The sequence below is a fragment of the Leuciscus leuciscus genome (genome assembly GCF_965113295.1).
Source record: "Leuciscus leuciscus genome assembly, chromosome: 22".
NCBI lineage: Eukaryota > Metazoa > Chordata > Actinopteri > Cypriniformes > Leuciscidae > Leuciscus > Leuciscus leuciscus.
Window position 1 is genome coordinate 8,566,186 of NC_138746.1, and position 18,719 is coordinate 8,584,904.

At 40.3% G+C, this 18,719-nt stretch overlaps 2 protein-coding genes across 3 annotated transcripts in view; both read left to right on the forward strand.

Moving 5' to 3' along the window:
- Window positions 1-12,931, forward strand: part of LOC309486368 (uncharacterized protein) — a 43,324-nt gene extending 30,393 nt beyond the window's left edge. Inside the window, exons 1-2 of one of the 2 annotated variants that reach the window (XM_082153652.1) lie at window positions 9,299-12,037; window positions 12,098-12,931. In XM_082153652.1, the coding sequence (XP_082009778.1) occupies window positions 11,399-12,037; window positions 12,098-12,619 (1,161 nt within the window). In that variant the 5' untranslated portion in view covers window positions 9,299-11,398 and the 3' untranslated portion in view covers window positions 12,620-12,931. Of the gene's footprint in view, window positions 1-9,298 lie in introns of those variants that run through there. The other variant, XM_082153651.1, reaches the window with a different exon arrangement.
- Window positions 532-14,297, forward strand: cpxm1a (carboxypeptidase X (M14 family), member 1a). The gene is made up of 13 exons (XM_082153638.1): window positions 532-908; window positions 2,364-2,473; window positions 2,561-2,700; window positions 3,279-3,363; window positions 3,576-3,726; window positions 4,410-4,498; window positions 4,576-4,699; window positions 5,237-5,433; window positions 5,554-5,733; window positions 8,993-9,287; window positions 12,945-13,084; window positions 13,188-13,290; window positions 13,756-14,297. The coding sequence occupies exons 1-13, from the start codon at window positions 653-655 to the stop codon at window positions 14,064-14,066; spliced, it is 2,181 nt and encodes a 726-aa protein (XP_082009764.1). The 5' UTR covers window positions 532-652; the 3' UTR covers window positions 14,067-14,297.
- Window positions 14,298-18,719: the final 4,422 nt, after the last annotated feature.

Sequence of the window (18,719 nt, forward strand, 5' to 3'; positions counted from 1 at the left end):
AGATGAAATTCTGATCGCTTGAATTAATGTAAATCAGTGAGAATTTTATAACAGTTTTGCAGGCTACTTGCATAAAATGCATGTAAATATAAGTTTTACCACTATATCTTTCAATAATCATCATAAGTAAATTATATTTCAATGCTTAGTTTTATGATCAAAGCTGCATGGCTACTTTAAATTGTGGTGGTAAAACATATAATGCGATACAAAACAATGATGATTGAGATTAACATCCCTCAAAAGCCTGTTGTGTTGCATTTGACATACATTTTAACATGATTTTAAAAAAATAATAATAATTAGCTATTACAATAAAAAAAATCTTGCGTTATTCGTTATTTTTAGCCTAATTAGTGGGCTACTAAAATAGTCTATGTCGACCAGAAGGCATGTAGAAGATTGTGTGCAACTAAGTTTTGATCATGTTGATAATTTAGAGGTCTTAGAAATCCATGTATCAAAAATGACAGGATTTATAGGGTTAAAACTTTTCTTGACAACACAATCAAGAATCAATTCCGCGCGGCGTCTATTCTACAATATACGGTATTGTGGCGGCAGTCTGGTATTATGTTACGAAGCGTTCTTCCAATTTCTGACTTTTAAATTCTGCTTGGAGGCTTGGACACACATATATTGAAGAAGGAATATGCTTATGCAAAGCGTACACATTTGTGCTGCAATAATACTTTGCATTACAAACCACTGTCTTTCATCTGAAAATCAGACTTACAGTGATAATGTTAAATATGAATCGAACGATTTAAAGTCAATATTTAATCTGGATGGAAATGTAACTAAAAGTTTGGACAAAGCAACCCCTGCTGAAGACCACACCAAAGCTCAGAGGAATGCCAGTGAAGATGGGGAACAGATGAACAAAGAAACCTATCGAGTAAAACCAGGCGAGTTCATTATTAATCGGAGAGTTGAGGGAAGTAAATTCAGAATTTTCTTTAAATGTCCTTTTGTGTACGGCGTTATAACACTTTCCCCTTAAATGAACTATTAGGTAGCCTATCTTTTTTATGTTGTTAAAGTGATATTTTAAATTAAAATTGACACTTCAACATTTACTCACCCAAATTTCGTGCACTTTTCTTCTTCTTCTGTGGAACATAGAAGATTATAAATGTGTCATTTTTATTTAATTTAATTTTATTTTCAATGCATTGGAAACCATTGGTTACCAACATTCTTCAAAATATCTTTAATGTTTGCTATGTTCCACAGACAGCAGAACGAAAGTCACACAAGTTTGGAGTGGTATGAAAGAATTTTCATTTTTGGGTAAATTAAATTATGCCTTTAAGGTGTTTCAACTGTCCCTCTGTTCCAACTATAAACGGTCCTCCCTATAATGAACAGTGACTAGTGAAACTGCAAATTATAGATTTTGGGACGCTTTTTCCAAGTTATCTCAATGACAAAAAGTGTCCCAATCACCCTGAGTTCACACTTACTTGTATCCTATTGGAGAACTTTAATAACTTCCATGAACATTTTGATCGTGGAAAACTACCATGCATGTGTAAAATAAAAATCACAGGTAAGGAGTGATGTGCATGCAAGTTATTTAAGGTGTTTCAACTGTCCTTCTGTTCCAACTATATTGTCTACCCTTCTACTTATTCCAATAGTCATTAGTGTTTATTCAGCACATATTCGTATTATTAGTATCTATTCAGCACATACTTATTCCTTTATTGATAGTCACTATGCACAGTGCTTAACGTTTTGCAATGTGTAAAAAAAAATAAAAAAAATAAAAACCCATTTGTTATGGTCTCATCAGGCTATATAGGCTACTAAAGGCGAAATTAGTTCAATAACTAGTGGGAATACAGGAATGCTTAAGCAACACACATAATGGTGATTCACTAGGCTTTGTCTTAAGCAACAATAGTGAATCAGTGTGATATTTGTGTGCTCAGCATTCCTGTATTCCCACCAGTTCTTGAAGTAATTTCAAAAGTGCACCAAATGAAACCCCTTGGAGAAGAGAAATTGTTGCATAGCCTACACTCTTAATAATAAAAGGTTCTTTATTGGCATTGATGGTTCCATGAAGAACATCCATGAAACTTTTCCAATGCACAAAAGGTTCTTTATAGTGCAATAAGGTTCTTTAGATTAATAAAATGTTCTTCACGTTTTTTTATTTTTTTATTTTAGGACCTGATCACTGAAATGTTCTTTTTCAGAACTTAATGGTTTGCTGTGAAAACACTTCTTTTTTTTTTTACTGCCATGTGATTCTTTACTGTTATCTTTCATTCAAACATTCTTAGGCTCGTCTCTGGCTTAATAAGTAACTGTTCATCGTCAGCTTTAAATTTGTTTGACTAAATCTCAATCAGGTTGTCCACCACTGGGTTTGGAGTCTCTGAAAGTCTCGGATGATCAGCTGCAGTCTTCCTCAGATTTGAGTTTCGGGCTCGGTCCTCACAGAGGACGCCTTAATATACAGGTCAGCCCACTGTGTGTGCTTGTTTAAGAAGATTTCAAAGGTAGATTCGAAGTAGCATGTTATGAATTTGCAATCGTGTGTTTGCAGTCCGGTCTGGAGGATGATGATGAGTATGACGGAGCGTGGTGTGCTGGGGTGAAGGATCAGGAACAGTGGTTGCAGTTGGATGCTCTCAGACCGACACTCTTTACTGGCGTCATCCTCCAGGGCCGAAACTCTATCTGGAGGTCATTGTGTGTCTTTGATCATTATTGTCATCATCGTTCATATTACACACATTTTTTATTAGTTCTTGCAAAATAGTGGCAATCTGTTGAAATTACTATAATTATTACTTGAGCCAAGTCTTGAACTAAAATGCATAATTGAGCTGTTTTAACTGAAAGCAACTTGCACTGACATTTTTAAATATGTCAGTGCCAATGTTTTGACTCAAGATGCACACCAGTAATGTTTTTTTTTCTAAGGCACGTTTAAAGCTACTTAATTGTCCTAATTGAACTAATGTGTAAATGTGTAATTACAAATATGCTTGTCAGTACATATGGCAGTACACATCTAGAAGGACAATAGAAGTAATTATGAAATTAAATATAAAGATGTACTTAAGTCCTGCATTGCATTCAGTTCACACTTTAGTTTATTATTTTAAAGTATATTATTTCCACTCCAAGTACTCTTTTCAAAAGTATGCTAAAGTGTACTTCTTTTTCACAAGAGTCAGCTTTTACAGGATGTTTGCAAATCAAACCTATTATTTTCATTATATTTGTCTTACCAAAAATCTTTATTTGTGTGTGTGTAGCTTGAACTGGGTCCGCACATATAAGGTGCAGTTCAGTAATGACTCATCGGTCTGGCAGCCCTGCATGAATGGATCAGAGGAGGCCGTAAGTTTATGAGTTTTATAAGTGCTGCTAACCTACATTTGTTAAATCTGCACCATTAAGCTTCCCTGTAAGATAGGGCCAAGAAGTCAAGGCACATATAAATATTTAAAGCCTATAGTCTGTAAAGTGAATTTTCTGCATGTGCCATATATTGTTTTTCTTTTCTGTATGTGTGCTGTATTGTCTCTCCTCATCTCAGAATCTCTGTGCAGGTGTTTGTCGGGAATGAAGATTTGGATACGCCGGTTTTGGCTCTGTTTCCTGAGCCTTCAGTGGCCCAGTACATTCGCATTAACCCACAGACCTGGTTTAGCAATGGCACCATTTGTCTCCGGGCTGAAGTGCTGGGTTGCCCAATGCCAGGTTCTACATTACACTACTGTACTTTGAAATATTTGGGTCAAGACCATGGCATGTAAAAACTAGGTTTTGCCAATATGTATATATATATATATATATATATATATATATATATATATATATATATATATATATATATATATATATAAAGATATTTCCTTGCATTCACTCCAATTTATACGTTTGGAGGGGTGGTAAGACTTTTTAATGATTTTGAAAGAAGTCTCATGCTGCAAAATACAGTAAAAACAGTAATATTGTAGAATTATTACAATTTAAAATGACTTTTATCCATTTTAATGTATTTCAATTTTAATTTATTCCTGGTGGCAATTCTGAATTTTCAGCATTATAACTCCAGTCTTCAGTGTCACATGATCCTTCAGACATCATTCTAATATGCTGATTTGGTGCTGAAGAAACTTTTATTATTATTATTATCAATGTTGAAAACAGTTATGCTGCTTAATATTTTTGTGGAAGCAGCATTTATTTAAAATATAAATCTCCTTATATTTACTGTATTATTATATTTTTATATTATTATATTTCCTTACTGTCCTTGCTGAATAAGTATGATTTTTTTGCAATAGAGCATTATTGGTAGTTAATATGTTGTAGTATTAAATTATTGAATAGTCATTCAGTTAAAAGTGAAGTTTGACAAAACTTGTCTGTATGTGTAGATTTGGACAGCCCACAATTTTCTGAAACCGAGAGCAGATCCACAGATGACCTTGACTTCAGACACCATAATTACAATGAGATGAGGAAGGTTAGAGTGATTTTAGACCTTCTTAGTCTTCCTGCTTATTTGTGTAACCGAACTGACACGAGTCACTCTCCCTCTAGTTAATGAAGTCTGTGAATGACGAGTGTCCAAATATCACACGGATCTACACTATTGGGAGGAGCTATACTGGACTGAAGCTTTATGTTATGGAAATATCCGATAACCCAGGAAAACATGAGCTTGGTAAGTGTTCACTTTAAGACCCTGGTGCTTGTTATTCAGATCCCTGAACCTAATAGTCCACACACATATATTCTGGTGCAATAACCAATTGTGTTTTTGCAGAGAATTCATTGTGCATGCCCTTTTATTATTTTCCCTTTGACACAGATAGAAGAAGATGTTTTCTTTGCTTTTAGGCTTTATTTTGCGCATTCATCATACTTTTATTTAACACATTGTTGTCACACATCTGCTTTTCATCATTCATTTGGCCAGAATAAACATTCCATCATTGATCAGATGCTGTTAAGCTTTTACTAAAGACATATCGTCAGCAATTTGACTTGTTTAATCTCTCTATTAAGGTATCATTTTGTTCATGATACAATTCTGAAGGGATAAAGAATCTAGTTCTGACCTTATTTTTTCTTGTACGCTGTTTCACTCTGAAATACATCACATAATGGAGGTAAAATGGTGTAAATGAGTGATTTTAAATGAATTCCTGTTCCAAATTGTACACATTTTACTGTTTATGATTTCACTGTTTGCTTATAGGTGAGCCAGAGTTTCGCTATGTTGCCGGGATGCATGGGAATGAAGTTTTGGGCCGGGAGCTCTTGCTAAATCTTATGCAGTACATCTGCCGTGAATACAACCGAGGCAATCAGCGTGTCATACAACTGGTACAGGACACGCGCATCCATCTGTTGCCATCTATGAACCCAGACGGATATGAAACAGCCTATGAGAAGGTAAGCCAAAACCGTGAAGAACCTTTAACATCCATGGAAACTTTCCATTGCACAAAAGATTATTTATAGTGGAAAAAGCTTCTTTAGATTGTTAAATCGTGCATGTGTTTGTTTCTACAGGGCTCAGAACTCTCTGGCTGGGCTCTTGGACGCTACAGCTTTGAGGGCATTGACATGAACCATAACTTCCCTGACCTCAACAGCATCATGTGGGACGCTCAGGAGTTGGCCACGGACAAGAGGAGAGTGAGCAACCACTACATTCCCATGCCAGAGTACTACACCTCAACCGAAGCATTAGTACGTAAGCATTATCATGCTCTTTTGGTATGTGTAGCCTACTTATAATAAACTTTGGGTACTGTTGTCTCCAGGAGTGCGTTAACCAGAGGCCCCTGGGCTACAGCATTACAGTAGACCCCCCTACCCCAAATAAAATTAGTCATTAGTCAATACATAGACATTTCTGTTTGTGCTCATGGATTAATAATGACATAACTCTAGAAACATTACTTTCTTGTTTTTCTAGCTGAAATGTTCTTGATAATGTCACTAAAATGAGGCCAGTTTTGAGAATAATTTGAAAATTTGAGTGTTGAAATATCCTGTTTACACAGCAGCTAAACACTGTCTGTAGAATAATGACACTGTTATCTTGCTACAGCTGCTTTACAGCAGAATTTGAACTTGTCTCATATTTGATCAAGTTTGCATCATTAATAACTTTCCTTTTTATTATTGTGAAGCTGCTTTGAAACAATTTCTATTGTATAAAGCGCTATTAAAAATAAAGGCGATAACATGATTGTATGAACATGCAACGGGAGCGGTCAACTTTAACCACAGTGAGAGTGACTAAAGTCATATCAAAGATGGCGATCTTATCACATTTGAAACGACAAATGTAGAGATGCGTGTTCATCCATTAAATTAACCGACAGCAGCTTTAATACCTGAGTGAAAGCAGAGCATTTGAGTCAAAACTTGGTGACTGGATCTAAAACCTTCAGATGACGCAAATTATATCCACATTTTTATGGACGTTCATTCAGCAAAGAGTGTCTCTCTCGCACTGTGTAACGTTACAGAAAACTAGTTGTCCTGTTCGGTTCTGTTCACACAGAAGGGCTCCGCCAAAAATGAGGCTATGGGTGTAAAAAAGTTTACGGGTGTAAGTTTGGTTATAGAATGAAGTTGTCACTACTCTGAACCTCCATATATAAAATTATTTATTTATTTTTTGGTCATTTTTAGATAAGCAAAGTAATCCATCTTGTTTGTCTAAGAAAACAGCAGTCTTAAGCTCTTTCAGACGTTGCTCTCAGTGTATCCTCATAATGTTAGCTTTATTTGGAGGCACAGAAAATCTCAGATTTAAGGGTCACATTTATTAAAGTCCGTCTTTTTACCTTATTGTGATTTATATCCAAGTAAAACTTCTCGAACAAGCTCAAATGTAGGGCAGGACTTGATTTTGTCCATGGGGAATTGATTGGATGGTTAGATGGTTGTGGTTTGCTATTGCTGTGATGTCATGTGAGTGACAGGTTGTCCCGCCTCTTTGCGCCAGTAAACACGTCATCAGAGAAGAGATGTCGCTGTAAGAGGGAGGGGAAACACTTTGGTTAAAGATTATGAGAGCACATAAAAAAAATAAAAAAAGATTTGCACGGATAAATCATAAATACCTCAATATTCCATAAATAAATCTTAAAAAATCCATTTAGATTTGATGGTGACTTTAAATCTTTCAATAGACTATAGTCTTTGACTTGTAGAGCAGGACACATTGTGCACAGGGGAATCAGGGTCAAGCAGATCTGTGAAGAATGTGAGCACTTCCTCTTAGCTGAAGCTCCCTGTGCTGGGCCTCCGATAGGAAAACACACCGCAATACACAGATTATAAATTAAATTCACTCTTCATCATGAAAGATGTTAGAGGGAGACTCAAAAGTGAAGAAACGTAATAAAAGAACACAAAATTATCATCTTTTCTGTGGATTATGAGATTATTATTATAGGCAAAGATTTACTTTTGTGCCTGAGGGGGAGGGGCAATGGGGGCAGAAACTAGACCCAGACCCTCTAATTACAGTCTAAAGCACATTCTGAGATAGCGGTTGTTGTATAGTAGGCTACACATTATATATTATATAAATGTTGTTTCATATACACTACCAGATGTTAGGAATAATTAAGTAAAAAATGTTTCTTAAATACTGTAAAAACAGTAATATTTTTACAATTTTGAAAAATAACTAGTTTCTGTTTTAATATATTTAAAAAATGGCATTTATTCCTACATTTATTATTATTATTATAAATGTTGAAAACCGTTTTTGCTGCTTAATATTTTTTGTAGAAACCTTAATAAAAAAATAAATAATTCAGGATGCTTTGATGAATAGAACGTTTTTGTAACATTATAAATGTCTATACTGTCACTTTTGATTAATTTAATGCGTCCTTGCGCAATAACATTATTGATTTAATTAATAATATGTTAATTTGCAAAACAGAATCTTACTTATTCCCAACTTTTTAATGGTAGGCTAGTGTATCACATTTTCCACAAAATTATGAAGCTGCATGTTTTCAGCTGTTTTCAACATTGATAAAAAGAACGGTTTCTTGAGCACCAAATCAGCATATTAGAATGATTTCAAAATATGTGACCCGTGCTGGCAAAATGCGCACGGGACAATGAAAATGAGTTCATTAAGCCCTCGTCTAGCAATCCCAGTGCTAAAATAGCAATTAAACATCAAAAAGTATCTTTAATGGTATGTTTTCTGGGAGGAGTACCTTTCCTTTGTCCATTAAAAATGATCTTACTCACGCTGACTGACAGATCTGGAGTGTGTGCACAAAGTGCTCAGACAGCACAAGACCCCGATATACACACACACAGAATTACAGTATTGAAAAATATCTGTCTTGGAGAGTTTTCACGCAAACATTATGTGAACGTTTGGTTAACTGTTGGGGAAAAACATGTAATGTGTAACATTATTTCAGATCCGTGCAGTAGGCCTACAATAAGCCTTAATAGGCTTTCTGTTTCATTAATGTTAATCAAACAATTGTGGTATCATGGGAAAATATGTATTATTCTTATAGATAGCCTATTTGGTTTTGACTTGGTGTGTGTCAAATTTTGTGTTATTACCAGGGATTTTACAGTGAATTTTTCTCAAAATTGACTTTGCAGACTTTATCAACTTCAAACAGGTGTAGCTCAGTCATTTGTTGTCCTATTCAAACAAATCATAGCCTACATAATTTAGAATTTTTTCATATAAAATATAAAATAGAGAATTATGAAAATAACAATAACTCATTTTTGCCAGCACGGGTCACATATATTAAAACTGTATTGTATTTGTATTTCACAATATTACTGTTTTCACTGTAATTGATCAAATAAATGCAGCCTTGGTGAGCATAAGAGACTTCTTTAAAAACATTTAAAAAAATCACAAATATTCTAAACTTTTGACTACTAGTGTATATTATTGTATATTTTATATTATACTATTCGTGCGTTCATGTTTAAGGTTGCCCCGGAGACTCGTGCTGTAATCAGCTGGATGCAAGATATTCCTTTTGTACTGAGTGCTAATCTGCACGGGGGAGAGCTGGTGGTCACTTACCCTTTCGACTGCACACGTGACTGGATCCCTCGCCAGGACACTCCCACCGCAGACAACGATTTCTTCCGTTGGTTGGCTACCGTCTATGCCTCGACGAATCTGGTGATGGCAAACCCAGATCGGAGGATCTGTCACTCAGAAGATTTCCTACAGCACAACAGCATCATCAATGGAGCTGACTGGCACACTGTTCCAGGGAGTGAGTAAACATTCAATATTCATTTGCAACAGGGTACTTTCTAAAAGTGCATTTTAAGAGATGACACGGGTGTAATTCAAATAGAGGTCCACAGTCAAAAGTCTTGTAGAATATATTCAGGAGCATGTAGACTGAAGATATTCAGATATTAGTTGTGTTCCATTTGGAGGACTAAAAATGCAATTGAAAAATGAAATGAAGAAATTGTTTATTAATGTAATAATGTCAGGGTTCTGTCACGTCTGTCTGGTTTAATTCTTAGTTTGGTGACAGAGCTCTGACTTTCCCGGTTTGTCATGTTCTTGTGTTCTAGTCCTGTTTGTTATGAGCACATGGCTTGTCATGTGTTTCCTTGTGCCATGTGCTCTCCTGTCTATTGTCTAGCTCCTCCCATCTTGTTATCTGATTATTGATTAATTTGTCCCACCTGCCTTACTTGTTACCCTCCTTTGTTTGCTCCCCTATTTAGTCTCCCTGTGTTTGTAGTCCAGTGCTGGTTTGTTATATCTATGTTTCCTCGTGTTCCTGCTAAAGACCTGTTTATCTCGTTTGCCTGCTTTGTTTTCATTTGTACCTGGATTTATTTTCTATCTTTATTAAACATTCAACCTCTGCAATTGAGTCCTCGCTCTCCTTTTCCACAACCATATCGTGACAGAACGAACCAGCAATTATGAGGACTCAGCGGAGGAAGGATTTGCTCAAACCACCGGCCTCTCCTGTGTCATGCCCTCAATATGAACGTACACTCACCTAAAGGATTATTAGGAACACCTGTTCAATTTCTCATTAATGCAATTATCTAATCAACCAATCACATGGCAGTTGCTTCAATGCATTTAGGGGTGTGGTCCTGGTCAAGACAATCTCCTGAACTCCAAACTGAATGTCAGAAAGAAAGGTGATTTAAGCAATTTTGAGCGTGGCATGGTTGTTGGTGCCAGACGGGCCGGTCTGAGTATTTCACAATCTGCTCAGTTACTGGGATTTTCACGCACAACCATTTCTAGGGTTTACAAAGAATGGTGTGAAAAGGGAAAAACATCCAGTATGCGGCAGTCTTGTGGGCGAAAATGCCTTGTTGATGCTAGAGAATGGGCCGACTGATTCAAGCTGATAGAAGAGCAACTTTGACTGAAATAACCACTCGTTACAACCGAGGTATGCAGCAAAGCATTTGTGAAGCCACAACACGCACAACCTTGAGGCGGATGGGCTACAACAGCAGAAGACCCCACCGGGTACCACTCATCTCCACTACAAATAGGAAAAAGAGGCTACAATTTGCACGAGCTCACCAAAATTGGACAGTTGAAGACTGGAAAAATGTTGCCTGGTCTGATGAGTCTCGATTTCTGTTGAGACATTCAGATGGTAGAGTCAGAATTTGGCGTAAACAGAATGAGAACATGGATCCATCATGCCTTGTTACCACTGTGCAGGCTGGTGGTGGTGGTGTAATGGTGTGGGGGCACACTTGGCACACTTTAGGCCCCTTAGTGCCAATTGGGCATCGTTTAAATGCCACGGCCTACCTGAGCATTGTTTCTGACCATGTCCATCCCTTTATGACCACCATGTACCCATCCTCTGATGGCTACTTCCAGCAGGATAATGCACCATGTCACAAAGCTCGAATCATTTCAAATTGGTTTCTTGAACATGACAATGAGTTCACTGTACTAAAATGGCCCCCACAGTCACCAGATCTCAACCCAATAGAGCATCTTTGGGATGTGGTGGAACGGGAGCTTCGTGCCCTGGATGTGCATCCCACAAATCTCCATCAACTGCAAGATGCTATCCTATCAATATGGGCCAACATTTCTAAAGAATGCTTTCAGCACCTTGTTGAATCAATGCCACGTAGAATTAAGGCAGTTCTGAAGGCAAAAGGGGGTCAAACACAGTATTAGTATGGTGTTCCTAATAATCCTTTAGGTGAGTGTATATTGAAGTTCAGAGACTTGACTTCTCTTCGCCAACAGGGGACCAATGTGAGGGAGTTTGCCCAGAGATTCAGTGCTGCTGCAGAGGAACTAAGACTTGGTGATGCGGCTCTGAAGGATTTATTTAGTTATGCCCTTGATGAGCCTATATCCTTCGAAGTAATGAGAGGACTGAAATTTTTGACATTTGAGGGATTTGTAATACTCCTTGATCGTCGCGACAACCCTCCAGCTAAGGAGGTTATAGTTTCCCCAGAAGTGGCAGCATCTCCAGTGGAGGTTATTCTCACACCACCTCAACCTCGAAAGCGCAGGAGGAGGGGGGCTACTGTTGCTTCCCCTGATTCGGAGGCCCCTAGTCTGGTGGTCCGGAAGGACCCGACTTCGGGGGTCTCAAGTCTGGTGGTCCCTGTTCCGGTGGTTCCGAAACGGAGGAGGAGAAGGAAGACTCCCTCCGTGACTGTTCCGGTGGTCCCGGTTCCGGTGGTCCCAGTTCCGGTGGTCTTGAGTCCGGTGGTCCGGAGACGGAGGAGGAAGAGAAAGGCCTCCTCAACGACTTGTCCAGTGGCTCCTAACCCAGAGACCATCCTGGAGGTGACTGCCATCCCTGACGCGCCGCCCAGGCGCCCTGCTCTGCCCGCGCCGCCCAGGTGCCCTGCGCTGCCGGCCTCGCCCGAGCTGCTCGCCGTGCCGGCGCAACCCCAGCGACCTGGCACGTCTGTCGATCCAGAGACTGTTCACATCCCGTCTGTCGATCCAGAGACTGTTCGGGTCCTGTCTGCCGATCCAGAGACTGTTCGGGTCACGTCTGCCGATCCAGAGACTGTTCAGGTCACATCTACCGATCCAGAGACTGTTCAGGTCACGTCTGTTCCTGAGCCAGTGTCTGTTCCTGAGCAGGTGTCTGTCCCTGTTCCTGAGCCGGTGTCTGTTCCTGTTCCTGAGCCAGTGTCTATTCCTGAGCAGCCGGTGCCTGTTCCTGAGTGGCCGCCCGAGGGGTCGTCTCTGCCGTGGCCGCCCGAAGGATCACCTCCGCCATGGCCGCTCGAAGGGTCGTCTCCGCCATGGCCGCCCGATGAACAGTCCGCTCCGCCCTGGCCGCCCGATGGACGGTCGTCTCCTCCATGGCCGCCTGAAGGGTGGTCCCCACCATGGCCGTCCGAATGGTCACCACCATGGCCGCCCGAATGGTCGTCTCCACCCTGGCCGCCCGAAGGATCTGCACAGCCTGCTCCGCCCTGGTGTCCTGCACGGCCTGATCCGCCCTGGTGTACTGTTCAGCCTGCACCATCCTGGCCCTCAGCCAGGACTCCTGACCTGCCTGAGGTTCCCTGGCTCAACCCTCCCATCCCTCCCTGGCTCAACCCTCCCGTCCCTCCCTGATCGCTGCTTAGGACTCTATGGACTTTCATTTTGGCTCTGTTTTGGCTCCCCTCCTTCCCTCTGCAATTGAGTACTCGCTCTCCTTTTCCACAACCATATCGTGACAAATAATTATGAATTAAAATGTTAAATGAAACAGTAAACAATGAAGTAATAACTAATTTTATAATCTAACAATTTAATTGCACAATTTAATTATTAATACTGATAATTCTTCATTTTGTTTTTTAAGTGTCAATCCTAGTTTCATGCTCATTATATAAAAGGCTTGTACTGATGATATTCTATATGATATTCTTTTTCTTATTTTATTTTTTCTTTATAGGCATGAATGACTTTAGTTATCTCCACACGAATTGTTTTGAAATAACTGTAGAACTGTCCTGTGATAAATTCCCACATGCCAGTGAGCTTCCTATCGAGTGGGAGAACAACAAAGAGTCCCTCCTGCTGTACATGGAGCAGGTCAGTTCATTTCCCCTCTGTCCTGTATGGAAACATGATCCCAATGGATCCTACTAGGATCCTAACCTTTTCCATTTTCATCTGCTCTCTCGCTCCTCTGCAGGTGCACAGAGGTATAAAGGGTGTCATCAGGGATAAGGACACTAAAGCTGGCATTGCAAATGCTATCATTAAGGTGGACGGCCTGGACCATGACATAAGATCTGGTATACCTCTAAAATCACTTTGCCAAATAAACTGCATTAAAGAGGACCTATTGTGCTTTTTTTTACATTTTAAACTTTCTTTAGTGTGTAATGTTTCTGTTTGAGCATGAAAAAGGTCTGTGAAGTTACAAAGCACAAAGTCACTCCAAAGGGAAGGGAGTTATTCTCTATATCAGTAAGCACTATTTTTGAAACGCCTCGTTTGTAGCCTTGAGTTTTCGTCCTCATTTAAATAATTCCCACCCAAGTTGAAATATGCAGTTATGGCAAGGAATGTGACATTTCAGAAACATGCTCGAAGCAGCTGACCAATCACAACACACTTGTCAAGCCAACCAATCAGCGTGAAAACTGATTTTAGTAGACCCCAAAAACAAATCTTTGTAAAAGGTTAATAGGTCCTCTTTAAAACAATTACATTTAGTCAATACAGGATATAATAATGTTTGATTGACATGTTTGTAGCTCTAGATGGTGATTACTGGCGTCTGCTGAACCCAGGTGAGTACAAGATAACAGTGTGGGCTGAAGGCTACTTCCCTCGCATCCGCCACTGCTCTGTAGGGTCAGAGCCCCGCGCAACCATCTGTGACTTCACCCTCACCAAGACGTCACAGGATCGCCTAAAACACATCCTGGCAAGAGGTGGGAAAATTCCCCGGGATGATCAGGTACGGGTCCGAGCCATGCGAATGCGCAAACTTCGCATCAGCACCAAGATTCTTAATCGCCGTCGAGAACAACAGCAACGCCTTAACAAAGTTAAACGGAAGTGAGGAGCTCATTTATTAAACAATAAGCCGGTCTGTCACAGGTTGAGGGACATTGCGATTTAAGAGACAGATTTTGAGATTGTCTGATTTGAATGTTTTTTTTTAACCACTAATTGATTTTTAAGAATGCCTCATGTGAGCAAGACTCTGAGATTGTAGCTGGTTTTCTACTCTCAGAATATGATGTTGATGATGATATTATAATAAAGCTAATAAAAGATTTTACAGGATCCACCTCTTAGTTTCTTCAGCTGTTTTAATTCAGTGATGTATAGAAGCTTGTTTCCGTCACAGAATAAAAGGTAATTGCGCCTTTTTATCTCACAATTCACATTTCTAAACTCCTTATATCCTGCAATTCTGACTTTTTCTCATAATTTCTAGCCTTGATTCATTTGGACCAAAAAATCATCCCTGCACAATGTCCATTGCATTGTGATGGTGGGAGTGGTCCTATGTGTGTATATACAATGCAGTTTTCTCTAAGAGGTTCTCAGAATTGCATCCTTGGGACGAGGGCACGTTAATTTATATATATATTTATGATGTGCATGGATAAATCATTTATAATAAACAATTATTTCTTTATTGCAATATTCAATCAAAACAAGAATTGTCCAATTGTTCAGGCAACATGTGCATACTATGATTATCTTCACTTTATGCATATTTATAATTAAACAAAATATGATATAAATCAAATAAAACCGAATCGGGAAATACATGCAATACTTTTTTATCTTCAATGTATATTTATAATACAGAGAATATAGTATATTTATACATGAAAATGAGCTATTTTGGCTTTAAATGTAAACACCATTGTTAATTCATGTGTATCATCCTAATAAATAAATAGTTTCATTTTTTTATTCAGTTCATTTTACAAAGTACAAATGTTGGTGATGCTTCGTTCCTGTCAGGGTTCCACCAGATTCACTCACTCCTCCCACTCGCTCATCATCTCCGGAGTACTAATCATCATCACCTGCATCTCATCATTCCACCACCCTTTATATTCAGCTTCTCTTCTCACTAGTGATGGCAAAATGAGGCTTCCTGAACCACTGAGACCTCGCAGCCCATTGCTTCAGCTAAAGGTTCATTACTCGAAGCTTCATTCAGCATTGCTCACTAGTGACACCTAGCTACTGTGCAAAGAAATAGCAGATAAATTAATTAATTCTGAACCAGTGTTGAATGGTGAACCAGTGCTGAACCAATTCTGATTCTATTTATTTATTTATTTATTTATTTTCTTCTCAATGTTAATGTCTGTAACCTTTCATTTTCAATAATAAAAAAGACCTGAGCAGACATTTGTCCAATGCCTGGGTGTAATATAAAATATGTATCTTTCTCTGTCTGAATTTACTTGTGCAGAGACAACTGTCACACAGACAGTTAATTAATAATTCATAAATTGGTTGGATAGTGACAGTATGAACAACAAAAGTGACACTGTGTTGAGTGCAGTGCTTATGGTGGAGGGAGTGTAATAAAGCAAACTGCAACAGAATGGGGTGGTAAAAATTGTAGGGGTTATTGTGCAGTGAACTGTTACTAGTTTTAGTGCAGTGTTGTGTTTATTGGACTGGGGCTATAGAGGAGCAACCTGCAACACTGCAGTTTGGGGTGGGTGAAGGAAGGATTACAATAGATTTTTTATTGAGAAACAGAATTATTTTAAGTGTGTTGGGGTTTAGACGATTCCTCTTCTCGGACAAAATATCTCCAGCCTTGGAAAAAAGGAACAGAGGATGCAGGGGAACATAAAAACACCAGTGCCAGCTGGTACAAATGAGGACACTGATGCTTCTGTTGAGCCCAGACAGGGGAGGATTTCCTCTTTCTTGCTGGTCCATTACCAGGAAAAAGGAAGAGGTCACAAAAAGCAAACAAATCCAAAAGGGCAATCCAAATGAAAAAGCAGTCCAATCCAGATCCAAAAATCTTATCTAATTAATATAACAAGACTATAATATAGTACTATAATTAATGATAACAATATACTATAACTATTCTAACCTGAAAAATAATATTATACAGCCCTAACACATATATGACACAATAACGACAATGATAGTTATCTAACTCTCTGACACTACTACAACTGCTTCTACTACTCCTAACAACCCCAACAAAGTGGCGCGAGTTTCGACGGCAGCGGTTTTTTGCTTCAGGTATCACTATATTTTCAAATGCAGGCACATCAATTCTCCACTGATTCAGCCCGAGTGGCTTTTGTTATCTCCCTGCTGTCCGGCCGAGCTCTTCAGTGGGCTCAATCCCTTTGGAACTCGAAAACTCAAGTGGTTAAATCTCTGTCAAGCTTCATTCAACATTTCAAGGAAGTTTTCGGCCAGACAGTTTCAGATCTCACCATTCACGATCAACTCCACAACCTTCGTCAAGGAAATTCTTCAGTGAGTACATACGCTCTTCAGTTTCGCACCCTGGCGGCATCTAGTGGCTGGAATGAGACCGCCCTGATTACTGCTTTTCGACATGGTCTCAATCATAATATCCGTCAGCTGGTGGTCGTATATGACGATTCCATGGGAATCGAGAGCCTCATTCAGAAAACCATTCAAGTATCTCAATACTTGTCTGCCTGTGATATCCCTGCAACCGCTGTAAGTCCTCCGCCCTCGGCTCCATCTGTCGCTCCTCCAGCACCCGAGCCTATGCAGATCGACTCCACTCATCTTTCTCCTACGGAGCGTCAGCGCCGAATTCAACTCAACCTCTGTCTTTATTGTGGGGGTGATAAACATCTCATCAACAATTGCCCAGTTCGACCACAGCGTCCGGCGGTAAGCTCCATTCAAATTCCTCCTAAGATTGAAACCTTGAATCGCACTACTGTTCATTTGTTAACCTCTCGTGTCTGTGTCTCAGCGCAAGCTCTCCTCGACTCCGGCTCAGCGGGGAACATCATTTCAACTCAGCTCCTTCAAAAATTTAACGTCCGTAAGCACCGGAGTCATCAAGATCTCAGAGTCCAAACCATCCAGGGAAAACCGCTGGGCTGAGGTCGAATTCGCCATTTCACCCCCACACTGACGCTCCGCATAGGCTGCTTACACTCAGAGAACATCTCTTTCATGGTGCTGGAGGAGTCCACTGCTGAGCTCATCCTGGGATGCCCTTGGATGGTACAACATCAACCCACCATCGACTGGAAATCCGGGGAGGTCCTTCGCTGGGGGGAGAACTGTTCTCATGCCTGTCTAGCTCCGGTTAAGAAGATCCAGAGAATTCCCTCTTCTTCTCCTTCTTCGTCTTCAGTGGGAAGACCCAAGATTCCCATTTGCTCCACTTCCATTGAGAGTCCAGAAGTCCAGCACAAGGTGGAGATTCCTATAGAGTACAGGGCGTTCCAGGATGTGTTCAGCAAGCAGTTGGCGACCAAGCTACCACCTCACCGGCCATGGGACTGCGCCATCGACCTGCTACCTGGAGCCACTCTACCTAAAGGCCGCGTTTATCCTCTGTCCTTCCCGGAGCAGAAGGCCATGAAGGAGTATGTGGAGGAAGCTCTTCAGCAGCAGTTCATTCGTCCATCTACGTCCCCTGCCGCTTCCAGCTTCTTTTTCGTGGCTGAGAAGAACAGAGGCTTGAGGCCGTGCACAGACTATCGACATCTCAACTCTCAAACTGTGAAGTTTAGTTATCCCCTTCCTCTGGTCCCAGCAGCTCTGGAGCAGCTGCGTGGGGCCCGCATCTTTTCCAAGTTGGATCTACGCAGTGGGTATAACTTGATTTGTATTCGTCGGGGTGATGAATGGAAGACGGCATTCGTCACGCCCTCAGGTCACTATGAGTATAGGGTCATGCCCTTCGGATTATCCAACGCTCCAGCAGTCTTCCAGGGTTACATGAATGAAGTCTTCCGGGAGTATCTCAACAGATTCGTGGTTGTCTATATAGACGACATTCTCATCTACTTCTCTTCTCTCTCAGAGCATAAGCGCCACGTCACTCTAGTTCTGGAGAAACTGAGAGTTCATAAGTTGTACCTGAAACTGGAGAAATGTGAGTTTCACACCACCACTGTGCAATTCCTGGACTACATCATAGACCAACATGGAGTCCAGATGGACCAGAGGAAGGCGGAAACTATCCGGAACTGGACCCTGCCCTCAACTGTGAAGGATTTTCAGCGATTCCTCAGGTTCGCCAACTTTTATAGAAGATTCATTAATAACTACAGTCTCATCACTGCTCCTCTGACCTTATCTCTAAAGGGCCGGCCCAAGTCTCTGTCCTTATCTCCTGAAGCCATCTTAGCCTTTCAACGTCTCAAAGAAGCCTTCCTGACTGCTCCAATCTTGGTCCATCCTAACCCTGATCTGCCTTTTGTTGTCGAGGTTGACACGTCCTCAACAGGGGTTGGAGCGGTCCTCTCCCAGCGGCAGGGTGATCCTCCCAAACTCCATCCATGCGCCTTCTTCTCTAAGAAGCTATCCACCAGATTCACTCACTTCTCCCACTCGTTCACTCACTCCTCCCACTCGCTCATCATCTCCGGAGTACTAATCATCATCACCTGCATCTCATCATTCCACCACCCTTTATATTCAGCTCCTCTTCTCACACTCATTGTCTGGTCTCGTCTCTACAAGACACACAGTCTCTCTTACGCTACTTACC

Bases quoted from the DNA above. Each gene is read 5' to 3' on its own strand.
- cpxm1a (XM_082153638.1), top strand. From the start codon at position 653: ATGCTTATGCAAAGCGTACACATTTGTGCTGCAATAATACTTTGCATT. The intron at 4,700-5,236 runs GTAAGTGTTCAC...GTTTGCTTATAG, and splicing joins CCCAGGAAAACATGAGCTTG to GTGAGCCAGAGTTTCGCTAT. The intron at 13,085-13,187 runs GTCAGTTCATTT...GCTCCTCTGCAG, and splicing joins TCCTGCTGTACATGGAGCAG to GTGCACAGAGGTATAAAGGG.